A 17,291-nucleotide genomic window follows, 5' to 3' on the forward strand; every position below is an offset into this window, starting at 1 on the left:
ATCTGGCGCCTGTTTCTAAAGCCTTTAACGGCGAGTCGTCGCTCTTAAAGGATTTCTTTGCGCTTTGCCACCCGTCTCATGATTGGTTGCTGAGTTGTTCTCGTTGCGTATTCGATTCCTGATTTGACGGAAGAATCCGGTCGTTCTCAATTAATCGATAATTTAATGCGCGATTCAAAGATTTACAGAATTAAAAGAGATTTCAAGATCTACAAATGTAATTTCTCTAAATCTAATAGGGAAGATTATTTTTCTAATTTTCTTTCTTTACCTCGTTAAGGAATTATTGTTAAGAAATTATTGCCACTATACATTATTAAAAAAAGTAATAAATTTTAATAAATATCTGGTTGAATGAGGTCCAAGCAAATATTTACTAAATGTAAATAAATATTTATTTGATGTAAAAACCATTAATTCGATTTAACTGTCATTTTTTTTTATTGAGTAAATATTTATTTACTACAAGTAAATGTTTACTTAGTACTATTCAAAGAAATATGTACTAAGATTGAATAAATTTTCTTTCAGCGTAGAGGCTATCGCAACTATCGATTCGTATTGTGTTCTCGTAAACGTTTTCAGTTAACGTTTATACATGACATTACCAAATAGACACTTCGCAAATCAAGCTTATGTAAGGGGAAATCGGTGCAAATCGGCTATCCCGGAATATTGGTAAATCTTACTTCGCGAGCCTTTGACGCCTCCGAACGTCGCGCGATTGCGTAAAATACGGAGATGACATGGCAATTATCGGGGACAGTACGGCGCGGCGTCTCTCTTGGAAAGTTGCGCGTCGCCGAAAAAAGAACGCCGGGCCGCTGCAGGCGCCTATGGCCACACACCGTAAAGCGAGACAGGTGCACACGGCGAAGATACAACGCACAAATATGATAACGGCAAACGAGGTGCTGTCTCGCCGCAGGTATGTGTGTGTTAGTGCCGTCTCCACTATATATATTTTATAATTAGCGGCGGGCTCTCACTCTCCCTCTCTCTCTCTCTCTCTCTTCGATAAATCAGAGCGCCGCCCAGGCTTAAGACTTAATTAAAAATTTAGTCAAAAACCAATTAGCAGCCACGGCGGATTAACATATTTCTAATTATCTGGCGAACACTTTCGGCTGCCTTATCGACTACTTGCCATATATGAAGCCGACCTGTCGATGACTGTGCGATACATTCGATCGCGTCGGGGTAAATCGCCCGCGCGTATTTCTCTCTCTCTCTCTCTCTGTTCTGCCTCAATGATGCCTTAGTTGAAAAAAGTTACGCTCGATCAATTGCATCAATTGTTATTTGTAAATTAATCAGTCGCGAAAAGCTGTTCGAACTGATAACGTCCTTTTGATGATTCTTTCGATTTTCTACTGCTTTTTATGTGCTTTTCGTAAACTTTAAAAACTTAACAAATTAATTTTTATTCTACAATTTATCTGTGTATTCATCCGTGCAGAGAATTCGTAAATGTTTCATCAAGGATCATTGAAAAATCGATGGAAAGAACGTAAATACTGAAATCTTTTATTTCGCTATAATATACTTCCATGGATAAATTATCATCTTACATTTATACAAGGCGCATAGGTACGTCTAGAACCACGCCACATTCGTTAGCTTTTACTGTCTATGAGCGATTCCGTTTCCCTCGATTCACAATCGACACGAGCGGATACATAATTTACACGCACTCGTCTTGTCTTCTTGCACAGAAAAAAAATTTAACAAGTGAATCTGAAAGATATCGAGATTAGGTGAACTACAAACTGTATAGTTGCCGATGAGGAATTAATCCAATGGTCTATCCTTTATTTATAGCATCTATTAGAGATCTGTCACTGGTGCAACTTTTAAAAATTTCGCGACTTAGGTTTGAAAAAGATTCTAATATGAACGAATAGATTTATTTTCTTCAATATTTAGGAATTACTTTCAGAGGAACGACTGATACATTTGACTTCGATACCTTTCTCTATTAATGCTCTCAGACTCGGAATTATTTAAACGTACCTCGCACATTCACGTCGCTGCATTCTCTCGATCAGTCCACATTAAAAACACATCTGCGAAGGAACGTTTGCTAGATCCAGCGCGGTTCAAATCGTTAAAACTAACGCTCTCGTTCCTCGCGATTCTTCTTGACGGTAATCAAAGCGTCCTGTACACGTGTGTATATACATACGTACACCCATAGTTACCGTAAGAACGCATATCTATTTACACTATGTACACTCGTGCTTTTTCTTGAGATCAAAGTTTCATGCACCGCCTCACGAGGCGCCGATATATACGTATTCCATCGTCTCGGGAAATTTACGCGACGATGTTTCTTCGAGCTACAGGTTTCTTCCAAACGATAGTTTCGGACTGAACGTATCGAAATTCAGATTATCTGTATCCCTCTGGAGATAAGCCATCCGGATTAACGTTCAAGTATTGTCACTATATAACCATTCCTAAGCAATTTCGACGTTCCAGCGTTAAATGGTGGATCCCAATATCCTCGGTATCGGCAGAAGATTGGACAATTAAACTCGAACGGAAGGTGGACTGATAAATAAAAGTGACCGAAAAACTTGGGGCAATTTTCCTGCTTCACGTAAAAGAAAGGTCACTTAAAATCCGTTTTATGGATTTATTAATTATTTAATTAGACTTCTTTCAGCTTTCTGCTTTCTGGAGTTCTTTCAAAATCTTGAGTTCTAAAATTGTTAGCACTTGCTCTCTTGAACCTTCAAATTTTCAATCTCTTTAGTTTTTAAATCTCCAAGCTCTTAGATTTTTCAACCGGTATCTTCGTAAATCCTCGCTTTCTCCAGTTCCTCGAAATTATCGCGTGAGTATCGTCTGGAATTGAATTCCCGAAGTTTGAATTCTCCTTCGGATTCTTAAATCAATGTGCAGGTTTTCGAATCCATGAATTCTTGACGATTCATAGATTCTGCGTCATCGACGTCACCAATCCCATTTGTGAGCAGGTTGGGTCTTCAGGCGATGACGTTAAGAATGACTTCGAATTACACGCGTATTATATCTTGGAATATCATTATTAAGGTCGGTGCCCAGGCGGCCCCATGAACATGGCCGCCGCTGCTGCAGCATGGGTGTGCCTAGCCATGGCAGCTGCAATGAAGGGAGGTACTCCTGGGGTACCAGGCGGGCCTACCCCAGAGAACATCAGCCCCGATCCGAAACTGGGGTGTAGCAGGGGCCTCGCGGATAGTCTTAGCTTCTCTATTTCCGCCTCCTGAAGCCGCTTCGCCTTGGCTCTTCGGTTTTGAAACCAGATCTTCACCTGAAACATTACGGTATGTTCGATTTAGAACAATAACGAACGAATTGATGTTACACAAAATTCGTTCATATATCGCTTCTTCATTAATTCCTCAAGTATTTCTCGGATGCACAACACTTGAGATTTAATGGTACAAGTTTTAAATATTTTTATAACATCAGCGGTAATACAAAGTCTCTCCAGAATCAATTATTGTATTTTAAAATAAAATACAAATAAAATCAAACGAATTAAGATTTTTGTTACAGATTAGTATTAACAATATTATTAAACGTAGAAGTAAAATTAGTGATTTGAGAATAAATTTTTTTTTCACGAATCATTAAAAATACTGATTCGTAAAGGTGTCGAATAACGTGAGAAATTATAGATTCTATCGTGTATATCATGCGACACACCTGCAAACATTACATAAGTGCCATTATTGGTTGATGTCGCGTTTAACTTCAGTGGCTGGAGATTTACAATCGACAAATAGCATATTCAAACCGCGCGAGTTACTGCAAACGTCTGAGAACTCATAATTAATAAAATTACGCAGTAATTTTACTATTTAACGCGTTACCACCAAGAACGTGGGTCTGAAACAAATAACAGATTTTCTGCGTAAAACACAGTCATTTAGCGTGTCGTTAGACAAAACAGTCGGCGGAGCATTCAGTTTCCAGCAGGAAATTATCGACGTATCGAGAAATCCTCGATGTCATAAGACATCAACAGCGACACGCCTAACACTCGAGTTTATGCAGATGTACGTGTCGGGTCAACATTAAATCGCGTTTAATTGTTATTTGCACAGTCGTTGCGAGCGTCGTTTACGCAGCTGTCGCTTTGAATCGGTTAATTTGCGGCACTTTTCGTTCGGGCATGAGAATATTTTGGGAATATTTTGGGACTCCGAATACTTATTTTTGGCAATATACATAAATAGGATAATTACTGTGCATTCAGGCGTTCTCTAGAAAACATAAAAAAAAAATAAAATAAAATGATTTCAAAACTTTGTTTAATTGTTTCAAAAACGTTTCAATTTTATAGACAATTTTAAATTACTTGTGATAACCTGTGCCAATTAAACTTACGTAACTAAACTTCATTTGATACAAAACGTTGAAAGTTACATGGAAAGAACGATTTTACTGAAGTACCTAAAAATTTATTAGATATAGCTTTCTGAAAATAATTTTGTCGAACTATTAAAATAATTACGTTTCAGGAAACTGAAACTTGATGAGTAATAATGTTGCGAAAAATTTTGATATTTTAGCAAGAATATCTACTAGCTTGAGTGCCTACGTAATTATTTCGATAGTACAATAAAATAATGTTTAGATACTTCAACGAAACTGTTTTTTCCGTGTAAACATTTCGGCTAAATTAAGATAGAAAACACACGGAACGTAGCATCCAAATTGTTATTATATTCCTGTATAATATACGAATTAAAATTGATTCCAGGATTGAGCATTTGATAAATACGAAAAAAAGAGTGTTAACTGCCTAGCCTTTCTCTTCGTCGTCATAAAAGAATCAAGTGATAAGTTACTACGTGTGATCATATGGATGAATATCGCCACAGCGTGTCACGATTTGAATTGTAGACATATCTCTTTGTCCGTGGTGAATAATGAGAGAGAAGAGAGCGCGATCGAAGGAATGGTTTGGCGACTTAAACGACACGAGGAGATAATCGTAGCTTATCTAAGCAAATGAATGTGCGACGTAGCTTCATTTCGACTGATGCATTGTAACGAATGCGCAAAGTGCATCTTAGCACGCTAACCGGCGCGATAATAGCCTACTCTGTTACATACATGGCACAGAATCACGATATTCCAAATGGAGAAGAGTACAGTATAATAAGGGTATATATATAATAATAATAATATTCGCGACATATTACAATTATAATTTTTGTGAAAGATAAATTTGCAATTAGCTATTAATTCGAGCGTAAAGATATTAAAGATGTGTAAATATTAATTTACGACACGAAAGTACTATCTTTCGTTTTAAAAGCACGCTAATGTGATTGGTTTATTATCGTACAATAAAATAAATATAAACAGATAATTTTAACGACTTTTATCAATGACCTTATTAATCGAAGAATACCCCACGTTTGATTCAATAACAGTTTTAAAACCAATATGTATTCTTCTTTTTGTACTCGTTTAGTACTCATTATATTTATTGGGTAATAAAAATACGTCCTTCCCATTTGCATTTTACGTTAATTACGATTAATTTGTATTAATTTATTACGGAACGCTTTTATAAATAGCGTTTCTTAACGTACATTTATGTTGAACATTTATGTTTCGCTGGAGATCGTTACGTAAAATGAGACTTTTTCAATTCGCTAAAAGAGCTAATTACTCGTATGTCAACTGTCCAGCGTCTCACCTGCGTTTCCGTGAGGTGAAGAGACGACGAGAACTCCGCTCTTTCGGCTATCGTTAGGTACTGTTTTTCGCGAAACTTTTTCTCAAGTGATAACAGCTGCTGCGTCGTGAACGGCGTTCTCGGCTTCCGGTTCGGTTTGTGCTTTCTGAGAGTGCACCTAACCGGGCCTGGTCCGGGTCCCGGTAATCTTAAGTCTCCTGAAACCAAAGAGAAGACATGCGTTCTGATAGGACTTCACTTCGTATCCCTTCGTGTGAATAATATTAATCATTAGTATACACGATAATTTTCTGGTCCTTTACTGCACACACGATGAGTCGTTCGTGTCTCAGGTACTCAATTTTCATCACTTTCACAAATATACAAAAAAATATACAAAAAAAAAATTAAGTCATTCCTATATCACGTATATCTTAAATCTTTAGAAACCTTTATTTGTAAGATTGTTAAATTTAAATAAATTGTGAATAAATGTTGTAATTAATTATTTAACGCTCCTAGTTTGTCGAAGAGAAGAAACGTACAGGGCAGAAATATTTAATCGTGTGTACTAAAAGTAATAAATAAATTAGCATATCCAGTAAGCTCTTATTTGCTTCAGAAAAATGCAAATTGAAGTGGTTATTGTTGCAAAAAGTTCAGAAAGTTGATTCAATGTTGTTTCAATGAAAAACATACGATTTTTATTAGAAAGTCATTCAACATCACAGTTCGATCTCGCGCCCGTTCTCGTTTCGAGTCGATTCGAACCGCTATTCCTCTTTAAAAAGAGACGAGATGGGGATTAAAATAGCATCACTCTGCTACCAGCGTCATTAGAGAGAGATACGTTAATAATGATATTCGCAGACATTTGTATCTGTACTATTAAAACGCCAATCCCGTCTTCTCGCACTCATCGAATGATAATTAACCCCGGATGTGCAACGTTACTCGTTAATTTACGATCACCCGGCAACGTCTCGGCAAGACGCGTTTTCATAGGTTTCGCATGATGAAGCGATTACGGCCTCGCAGTACCGGGAGACTGAAGGGAGGGCGCAAATTAAATCATAAAAAATAAATCGCGCTCGAATGCTCAACGAACGGCGCCTAATTATCGACCCATCAACCCGGTCTCCTGCATCCGGCGCGCATGATTATCATTGACCGTCGTTGTTTACGATCGACTCATGTACGTGCAATTAGCTGGTACTGCGTAAAGTTTCGCCACCTCTCCGCGGTAGCGCGATTATATCCGGCAACATTCCCGCACCTTGTCATTCATCTGTAAATCCATTTTAAGCTGACCACTTCGTTAAAATTCGCTTAAAAATAAAAGATAAAAAAAGAAGTAATCCTGCATGAAATGGAAATATGTGTAGCGTTAATTTTTTTTATTTTTTTTATTTTAGACCGCGATAATTAATATCCCACGTTGCGAATTTTTCAAGCGACGCACAAGGGACCAAATGAAGTATTGACATCTCTTAAAAATTGCAGTTGGCTTGCCAATAACTCTTCTTAGCGCCCGCGCACCATTCTATAATTAGACATATTATTTCCCTATAACACACGCCACACTATCTCGCGCCGCATTGAAAATAAGCGACTCGTATGAGAGGAAGAGTAATTGATATCTCGTGGAAGCGGCCCTGCGTCGGCCAGATGCGAAGTTACATCGCGACTTTGTACGGCTACACACCGTGAAAAAGTGTTTTCGACATCCTGCACGGCGAAACGATGACGATTTCGCGACGCGGCGAGGAGGGCATCGTGCGGATTCCGAGGGCTAATTAACGTTCGACCGAGTACAAAAAAGGCATAGGCCGCCGGCATTGTCGACCGGATCAGTCGAGACACCGGTATCACGTCTTCCATTCTCGTTGCACCGCCAGTTCCCCGTTTCGCGTATCACTTGGGGAAGCTTGGTGGATTTACGCACGTAACTGATCAATATGTTCTCCCAGGAGGCTAATTAATTTCTGCTAATTAAATACCTATCTGGATAAATCGAAAATCGCGGATCTATCCGCTACCATTTTTTTTCGCGTTCGAAAAACATCGTGTGTGCGAGTTTGTGTGACAACGCACAGCGTGATCTCATTATCGAACGTATCACTAATTACATGTTATTGTTATTTCATTCGGTGATATATTTTTCTTTTTCTTTTCATATTAACATAATGGTGTTGGAAATTTGTTGCCTTGAGTCACCGAGCTAATGGATTATTAATGCGGTTAACACTCGAGTTACAATGTTATTTACTTGTCTTAGAGAAAAGACGGGTCTAAGATAGTCTAATGTAAGTAAAGTGACCGATATGCGCGTTCGAGAGATTGCAAAAGGAATTACGCAAGAAAGACATCGCAAATCCGCGCGTAGCCGGACAATCTGTCGTTACGTGTCGATGTCGCATCCATTCATGCGGTAATATAGCGATTTCATGTCGCTCATCGAAGTTGGCCATGCCGCGCACGTAACCGATCAATATGTTCTTCTTGACTGCTAATTAATTTCTGTTAATTACCCGACCGTTGAAACACGCACGAGTGCGGCTACATAGCCGCAACGGCCGTCGTCGTTCTGATAAGTGCACAATCAGTTCGCCTTCCATGTAAACTTTTCGGTTAGACAAACGTGTGACGATAAAAGATTGATCCGGATCATCGCCGAATGTCTTACGGCATTAAATCAGCCTAATTAAAGAGAGACTTCGTGTGCGACTGAATCGTATTGCTGTACACGAAAAAACTTTTGCTAAAGTATTGCTAAAAATTCAACTTGATCTACACTGAGATCTACACTGAGAAATAAATATAGTCAATTTTAATAAATATTTAGTTCAATACTGCCAACTAAACATTTACTTACAGTAAATAAATATTTGTTCAGTAAAAAAAATAATGGTTAAATCAAATTAACATTTCTTGTATCAAATAAATATATCTTTATATTTAATAAATATTTAGTTGGCAGTATTCATTATTAAAATTGACTATATTTTTTTCAGTGCAAAAATAATTTTACGTATAATTTGCAAAATCAAATATGTATATAAATTTATACAGAAATAATTAAGCACTATGCATAGATCTCCATTTTCACCGAATTGTAAGATTTCTCTTATTTATTAGATTCATTCTCATCGATCCAAATTCGTATTACAATTAAAACTAATTTTGTTGGACCATCAAAGTAGTTGCGTAGAAATTTCAAGTCTATAATGAGCAATGTTGCAAAAATTTTTGACATCCTAGCAATCGGTTTCAGCGTCCTATATAATTTGAACAGTCCAACAAAATTATTTTTAGATCTGTATTTAGCTAAATGTTTAACTAAATTTTTAAATTTCAGCAAAATCCTTTGTATGCATTATTTATTAAAATCACGAGTTTTTAATTAAATTAATATTTAATTATATTGGATTATAAATAAAAAAACGGACATGTCAGACTGTGTAACATAAAGCATGAAAACAAAAATTTATTCTGTAATAATAAGATCAATATAATAAAATCAGACCTTTAAAACTGTGTGCGCAATCATGTTTGGGCGTATAATTCTTCCGAATATTTTTACGAGATCTTACAGAAGGCAATTGCAATCCTTATGCGACCACTACTTTCATCAATGGATACTGAATTTTCAGGGATGCCGAAGAGAGACGCGTTAGCCGACAGACGGGCGTCGTGTCGGGCCGCTGTGGAACGGCCGAGCCGGGTAATTACGTCCATGGAATGATGAATCGTCCAAAATATTTTGTAGAACATCATTGGACGCGGGGCGGGCGTCGTTAATTCATTCCTGCGCGCGCAATCCAGATAAATGCGTACGGGCAGCGGTGTTCGAGCGTTATAAATGACGTCCGTATTCATAATTTTCGTAAGCCGCCGCCCAACGACGGGCCCCGGGGATTATCGGCTATATACGAGCCCCGTATCGCACCCCTCCCTCCCCGCCCCCCTCAAAATAACTGTCAGTGGTGAACGCTTAATGGAAATGGGCTAATAAGCTTTTCACTGTCTAATTTTTCAGAAACGACTTTTGTGCAGAAGATATGATATTTCGAAGAGATATTTCATCATAGAAAAGTTGACGTATTTATATAATACTTTATTACAAAAAAATAATTAAAGGATATCTTGATGAATCTGAATTAGTTTATGTTAGATAATTTTGTTCTCATTAACTTTTAGAAGGGAGTCCATTTTTTTAATTTTACAACTTTTCCTTGAGTAAGATTTGTTTTTATCTGTTATTTTTTTATAGTATTTCTTGCCCCAAAATATGACACTGTTTTAGTACTACAGTGGTACTTTCTCGTCCTGTAAAGATGAAATTCTTAGTGGAATTTTAAAGCCCGGGTTTTCATTTCCTGGTATTAATTATTTATAATTTAAATTCACCTAACCTCATGATAATGTAAAAATTGTGTTTTTGTTTAGTTATGATTAATCATTACTAATTTTGTAGTATGATAACTTTAAAAACTACTCACTACAAAATCTTCAGTTTAGTGATTAACCACTCAGGTAGAACACAGTCACAGTTAAGTCATAACGATATATCATAGGACGTCATCATGACAATTCTTACATTATCATCATTTGTCACTTAAAAATGAACTTATAAGTGAGAAATAAGATGATTTCCTTACAATATTATTATGGTTTCTAATACACTTCGACATGGGTTAGAAAAATACAATTTTTATAATATTATACGTTATCGTCAGATTAAATTTTATCGTAAGTTAAATCAGAAAATGAAACATCAGGCCTAAGTAAAATACAAATCGCTACAAATCGGTTAATTTAATTTAAAACAGAGGGTTCAAAATTTATCTTATCTCTTGCAAAATATTATTTTATGCGCGCGAATGGTTTATTGGTTCGCGAACAAAAATTGTTAAATTTCTCTGTAAAGTATTATAAATACACACAACGACTCGATTGATGGTACAATGAGGAAATGTTGATTTGCATTATGATTCGGAGCTTCTTATCGAAAATACCGAGGACTAAAAGACGTGGTAATTAAACGAGTTCCTATAAGTGAACAATTATGCTCGGGGCAAAAGCGACACTGCTACGATAATCGCGATTGCAACAACAGTGCATACCGAGTTGCTCCGGCTTTCGTTCAAAGTGCTGGTATAATTGGTGTCGCGCACCAATAGCGGAAAGAAAACGAGGGGGACAAATCATAAGAAGAACGCGGGATGGGCCGAGCGGGCGAATGGATTGTCGTTATCGTTCGCAAAAAGCTTTGCCAAGCGACATCGCACAGGAAGCTGAATGCGCTACACCAAACTTAACAGGCCACTTTAACAAGAGCACTTTTTACCAGGGGTCTCTTGAATGCATTATGGATGTCGTGAGTTATATATGACTCTATCATGTCGAACTGTTAGCGATCCCGGCTGGCCGTGCGGACCGATCATCGCGTTCTCGTCTTTTTCCGCTTTTCGTTTTCTGTCGGCAAACAGTGTGGAAAACAAGATATGGAAAACAAGAGCGTAGTTAGAATGCTCTTACGCATTCTCATCAATTTCGTTATTGTATCTGTTGTCCTTCCATGATTTACTGTCAATACCGCTTTATATGAAGCGTTATATTTTGAGCCGGATTTTATTACGGTTGACACAAATGATGTAAATGCGTTTCATTCAATTATGCCACTTTGAGAGATACACGGGTCCATATAGCAGTCAGCTTTTATGCGTTCCCATTAGCTGCGGGTTCGCGTGTCTTTCCAATATTCTCTCATTCTCCGGTTGCTATTCATGCTGCTTTACGTCGAGCGTTGCAAGCATTACTTTTAATTATGTTACTCTCTCTTTGAAAGATAAAGCAATGAACGTAGCAGGTAATGTTCTCTTGTACGTTTATATTAGTTTTACGCTTGCTATTTTCCTAATATTCTCCCTTTATCGATTTCACTGCGAATGTATGCTGCGTTAATTGTTCAATTATGTATGTTTACAAGAAATAAGGAAAATAATAAAATAATATTGCGTAAATTTCTCCAATTTCTCTAATAATTTTCCTTCTGTCACTTGTCGCAAAATTAATTTTATTGTTTGCGCAATTATGAAAAAACTTTGTAGATATTATCTATGCGATTATATCGCAGAAAACTATAATAATGCAGTGGGGACTTTTTCAAAAATTTGTAAAATAATTCATTCTTCAAGACGATTCTTCCGCCATTCTCGTTAAATGTCTTAGAAGTAAATAACGTTGCGAATCTCGAAGTTCCTGCGAAATTATATCCACGCGTAATGAGGAACTTGTGCCGTTTCCGAGAAAGAAATCTCTAAAACCATTATGAGACTCCTGGCGAGCATAAAAGTTTACGCGCGAGGCCAAATACAAGGAACGCTCTCGTCCTTTTGCACTCTCGCGAGCACTCGAGATGGAGTACCTCGAAGAGAGTACCACGATGTACGATTAACTTATATTGCGCGAGAGGTGTCAGTTACACCTTAATGAGGTATTACTTTAATTGTCCATTAGGAATGGACTCAATGTAGTAACGTTCATGAGTCCTTTACTCACAAGACAACACGAATCTTTGCACTTCAACGTCTTTCTCCATTAGTGGAATCTTCTACTCGCTTAGATAAATGGTAATGACTACGAATTGTGGAAGAATTAATAATGCAGAGCTCAAAATGTGCATTGTCATCGTAATTGATATCATTCGAACACGAAAATTCCAATAGATTGACAATATATTGAGTGAACCGAGAGAGGTTCAACACAAATAACTATAAATATTTAATCAATAGGCCTTCGTTCCTATGTGTGTATTTTTACAATTTCCAGTTTAAGCAAACTGTGAGCTGATTATTTGTCGGCCTTAAATAATAATCGGCGTGCAAGTTTGTTTGAATTGAAAATCGTAAAAATTCATGCACACAAAAATATTCCAGATTGACCTAGATATTTGTCATATTTTGCATCAAATAGATATAATTGAATCGAACGGTGCGAAAGTATACTCGTATTTAATTCGCATGTGTTAAATCGCTTGATTCTTGTTTACGGCAATCGAATTTTCTTCAAGCTACTGCTAATCTACGCGAGATAAGAGAGAGCGAGAGAGGTCTTGCAGTTGGTAATTAATAAATCGCAACTAATTCTCTCGTTTAAGTCATCGTAAATTATTTATCAGTGAAGTGTTCCCAAGCGACGTCTAATTATCGCGGCTTGGAACCGCCACGGTTTTCCTTCTCGATTTATTAGCCAATTACAATCCATATATTCGCCACCAGTCATGAAACAAGATCTGTATCTTTGTGTACGGCTGATCACTTTTGTACCTGTCCCGAGGATCGCGCTGCAGTTGCTCTCTCTTTCGAGGTTTCTCCTTCCTCATTAGGCAATTACGTTTTATCTGCGTGTCCGATTTTTCGCTCGCGTCACCTCGTGGTCACTCCTGCCTCCATCACACTAGAGGCGATGGAAAACACATTCCTTTGTAAGCGCCGATCATGCGTCCTAATAGCCTAGATATACGACATCGAGCCCGACGCACCGATCGAACTTTCCGCGCCGATCGTACGCGCGTTTCAAGGAACCGATCGCGGCTTCAAACCGTAACACGAACATGAATTCCGCGTTGACATATGTGGAATAAACTCGGAAAAGATCTGCAAACCGATCGAATTGCAATTCTGTGCGGAAATTGATACCAACATCGAGTAGAAGAAAAATTACGGAAGGACTTTACCTAGTTTCTCGCGTATAAAATAAAACCCTCGATAAGTGAACGAATTAATTCTTATACAGTTCTGGGAAGTAACGGTTAATGCACGTTTATAGCAATTCTATGTCTACAAATATTGTATGACATTTGATAACACTGTACGATAAAAATGTTAGACGAAATAAATTTTGTTCTTTTTTTTGCAAAAAAATACACAGACTAATAATTTCTTAACTAATTAATTAATAAATACAAAAGCTATATATTAATTGTAAAAAAGCTATCGGTTAATTTTATTTAATCAGTGAATCAGTAATAAATATAAATTTGCATCTCCAATATTTCCGCTAAAAAATTTATTCGATTATTTATTGGTCCGTAAGAAAGCGTGATAATTTTGAAATTATAGCTGTCATGTATTCGATCGTTTATTTAAATTAATAGTACGGAATCCTGCACGTGAACAAGTTCTATTCCAAAGTCGCACGATTACGACAGTCAGTGATTATGGAATATAGAATTATATGCTAAAGAATGCAACGGATCGTTTTGATCAACGATTTAATCAAACTGCTGACTGAATTGATATTGACAATATTCATATCTTCAGTTAATGACCGTGATAAAATATGATATGTATTCGTCGAAATATAAATATTTATCTCTTGAATTTGCATCATATTTAAGATCTATTAGTCTCATTATGCCCGTTAAATTTTTCCAGTTAAGAAGAAATTATTAGGGAAAAGATATCGTGTCGATCGCGATGGCAGTTTTAAGGTCTTAGCTTTAAGCTTCGATCACGACGAAGGTAAACTGGAGTACGATCGAATTCTTTGGCACGTAAGACCGGCAATGTCCGTCTACTCGCGTGATCCACGGCACTAATGCAGAACGTTATGAGTCTGCGTGTCATGCATTAACAGTTTGCATTTTCAAGTTTGCGTTTTCAATCTGATTGCCGACATTGTAGTTTCATTGTATTTGCTTTTTTCGACTCGGTAGGATCAAACAAAGCAGGTACAATAAAACTATTCTTGTTTGCGCATAATACTCCTTTTAAATTTCTTAGATGCAACTTATTTTCAAAGAATATTCTTCCGCGAATAATTATCACGCTACTAAACTGTGATTACAATATTAAGTTGAAAGATGATAACTTTTGGCATATCATTACCATCTTCTGCGAGAGATTTATTTGAGCAAGTCCAGTGATGTAAATCGTAAAATGTTTAATGTGCTGACGTGAACATGCGAATGAGTTTGTTTATTAATACATAGCATGAAATTTCACACATTCTAAAATGTAATAGACGATCTTAACTCTTACTCCTCCTTGTAATGTCACTAGTACACACTATATTAGATTTATAGCGTCAAATTTAATCCAATTTAAGCCGCCACTGCTCTTACTCAGTGTATCGTTATTTTGTACTAAAATAATGGTTGAATTTTACATTATACATTGTCAAATTTAACCATTATTTTAGTATAAAATAATGATTTATTGAGGGACAGTGGCGATTTAATTTAGATTAAATTATTATTATAAATTATTATTTCGCTTTTTAATATACTAGAAGGTTGAACTAAGTAAAATTAATGGTTGAAAACCATTTCAATACGGTGTAACCTTTAATGTAAGTGTAGAACGTGAGTGACTCCACGATGGCGGGTGAGAAAAAAAAATGACGAGGGGGAGTAAGGGTTAAGCACGGCGCACCCGTGCTAGTTTTACCGTTCGGGCTAGTAGGTCCACCATGTGGCGTGTAAAGATGTCCGTGAGGATTGTGCGGATGCGGGGGTGGGGGCAGCCACGCGAATCCCGCCAGAGAATGCGGAAATCCCGCGGGGTTCCAACCGGGAGCGCCGGGTGCTCCAGCGAGATACGGCGGGCCCTGCGAAGGCCTTTGCACTCCGGGATGAATCGGCTGAGGCACTACCGGGCTCGACTTCTCCTCCTTCTCCTGGCTAGTTTCCAGGTCCCTCTCCAATTCGCAATCCGAGTCCATCACATTTAGATCCTCGGACTGGCCGACGCTTCTTATCTCGTGGTCTTCAAGATCCAAATGATCCGTCGTACGATCTCCTTCTAACGAGCGATTCGCTTCGGAATCACTACGATCGTCGAGAATCTCTCGTCTGCTCGCGGGCGATACAGATCTCGGATTGGTAATCCTGTCGATCCTTTCGTCTTCTTCCTGAATATGCTCTTGTTCCCGTTGGAGCATCGTCTCACTGATCCCACTCGGCGAATTGGCCGTCAGTCGGTCTCTCGTCGGGATCTCCTGGTCTATTCTGATAGGCGAGGACGACTTGTCGTGACTCGTCCTAGAGAAATCCTTCACCGTAAGCATCTCTTGTCGAGCGGGCGGGTGATCTTGCTCGAGTCTGTTCGGATGATGATGGTGGTGATGATTGCCGAAGCCGACGAGACCGTGAGGACTCAACCTAGCGAGTAGTTCTCTACTCTGAAGTCTCTGCTGTTCTATTAGGAGCTCTCGATACCTTGCCTCCATCTCAATATTTTTTTCGGTATCCATTCTGTCATCGTTATCTCGCCTGGTCGCAAAAGTGCCGCCGCCGCCGCCGCCGCCGATGGCACTCTTCTTCGTGCCACTTAGCAGGGCATCGACGCTGAAGCTGATCTTGCCGCTTCGTGGCTTTAAATTCGAAGATGCTGACGTCGGAGTAGCCATGTCAACGTCCTCGCACAAACGATCGCTACCGGAATCTGGGCCCGTCACTACGCCCTCGCTGTTGCTCATGCCGATTCTGTGTCGGCCTCTTAAGTTCTCGCGTTTCACAAGTCTCGAAGTACGACCGACAATTCTAATCAATCTATAAAACTACACTTGATCCAGTCATCCAAAGATGCGAATAGAAAGATCGTTCGGTCGCTTTCTTAGTTCCATGTTGTGCCCATTAAATCCAATGTCCATTAAACTGTAAATCCTAACGAAACTCCGAATAAGTCGCACCTAGTTTCAGCTAACAGTCGTTGTATTAGCTCCTCACGGACGTCCGTTGAAGAATGATGGACGTGATACATTGATGCCATCGAGCCGCAAGGCATTTTCAGTCAGTGTCGATCAGTCACATCGCGATTCCTCTGAACGAAACTTGCTAACGTTGTAGAGACTTTCCGAGGCGCAACCCGCCACCTTAATCAGTTTCTCGCTCCGTTATTCTTGGAATCCGCCGCATCGCCGCGGAATGACCCAGCCGACACGAGCGGATTCCTCCATTAGAGTCAGAAGAGTGTTTTTAAGATATCAACATGATGATCCAACTCTTCTTACCTCTTAACTTTTATACTCTTCGCATCCTTGCCGATTCTCAGCTGATATTCTCATACAGCAATCCTCTTTTCGCAACACTTAGTATTCTTTTCACTCAGACAGTGTTTAACGAATCTGTATAAAAACATTTAAACGAAGCGCGCAGAATGGAATCTACGCTGTACAATACTCTCTTTGCGAGAGACGATGTGTCGTGGATGAACCTCACGTTGACAGCTTTCGCTGTCATGATAAATTCTAATTAATTACGAACGATTATTCTAATCCGCCGTGTGTCGTGTATATTCCAATGATAAATTTTAAAAGATATTTCCACCATTGAGCTTCTCTCGTTTCAAACTTGGATCCTTCTTCATCATGACACATTATACATTACGATATTTCGTCTATTTTATCGTTAGGTTACAAACATCAATGTTCGCATAACGACGTACGGGATCCTTGGAAGTAATAACTTGGAAAAGATCAAATGCTGATTGCCAAGATCAAGAAAGTCTGTCGCTGTCATCGACGCGTTCATCAGCACGTTCCATTAAGCGGACGTTGATACGCGATCTCTTCCAATGCTTCTGGGTTTCAGTCGAGGCAC

The 17,291-nt window shown here is 38.4% G+C and overlaps 1 protein-coding gene across 1 annotated transcript; it reads right to left on the reverse strand.

The window, feature by feature from the left end:
• Positions 1-1,551: 1,551 nt before the first annotated feature.
• Positions 1,552-16,814, reverse strand: LOC108755146. Its single transcript, XM_018497991.1, has 3 exons — positions 15,139-16,814; positions 5,705-5,901; positions 1,552-3,298 (listed from the first exon to the last, which is right to left on the reverse strand). The coding sequence occupies exons 1-3, from the start codon at positions 16,166-16,168 to the stop codon at positions 3,053-3,055; spliced, it is 1,473 nt and encodes a 490-aa protein (XP_018353493.1). The 5' UTR covers positions 16,169-16,814; the 3' UTR covers positions 1,552-3,052.
• Positions 16,815-17,291: the final 477 nt, after the last annotated feature.

This window comes from Trachymyrmex septentrionalis, unplaced genomic scaffold, assembly GCF_001594115.1.
Source record: "Trachymyrmex septentrionalis isolate Tsep2-gDNA-1 unplaced genomic scaffold, Tsep1.0 scaffold83, whole genome shotgun sequence".
Classification (NCBI taxonomy): domain Eukaryota; kingdom Metazoa; phylum Arthropoda; class Insecta; order Hymenoptera; family Formicidae; genus Trachymyrmex; species Trachymyrmex septentrionalis.

What these genes read in the sequence shown, in the direction of transcription:
- LOC108755146 (XM_018497991.1), bottom strand. Translation starts at nt 16,168, where the DNA reads ATGAGCAACAGCGAGGGCGTAGTGACGGGCCCAGATTCCGGTAGCGAT. An exon ending in TGGACCTACTAGCCCGAACG is followed by an intron (nt 5,902 to 15,138) that starts GTAAAACTAGCA and finishes CTTTGGTTTCAG; the next exon opens with GAGACTTAAGATTACCGGGA. An exon ending in TTCACCTCACGGAAACGCAG is followed by an intron (nt 3,299 to 5,704) that starts GTGAGACGCTGG and finishes GTAATGTTTCAG; the next exon opens with GTGAAGATCTGGTTTCAAAA.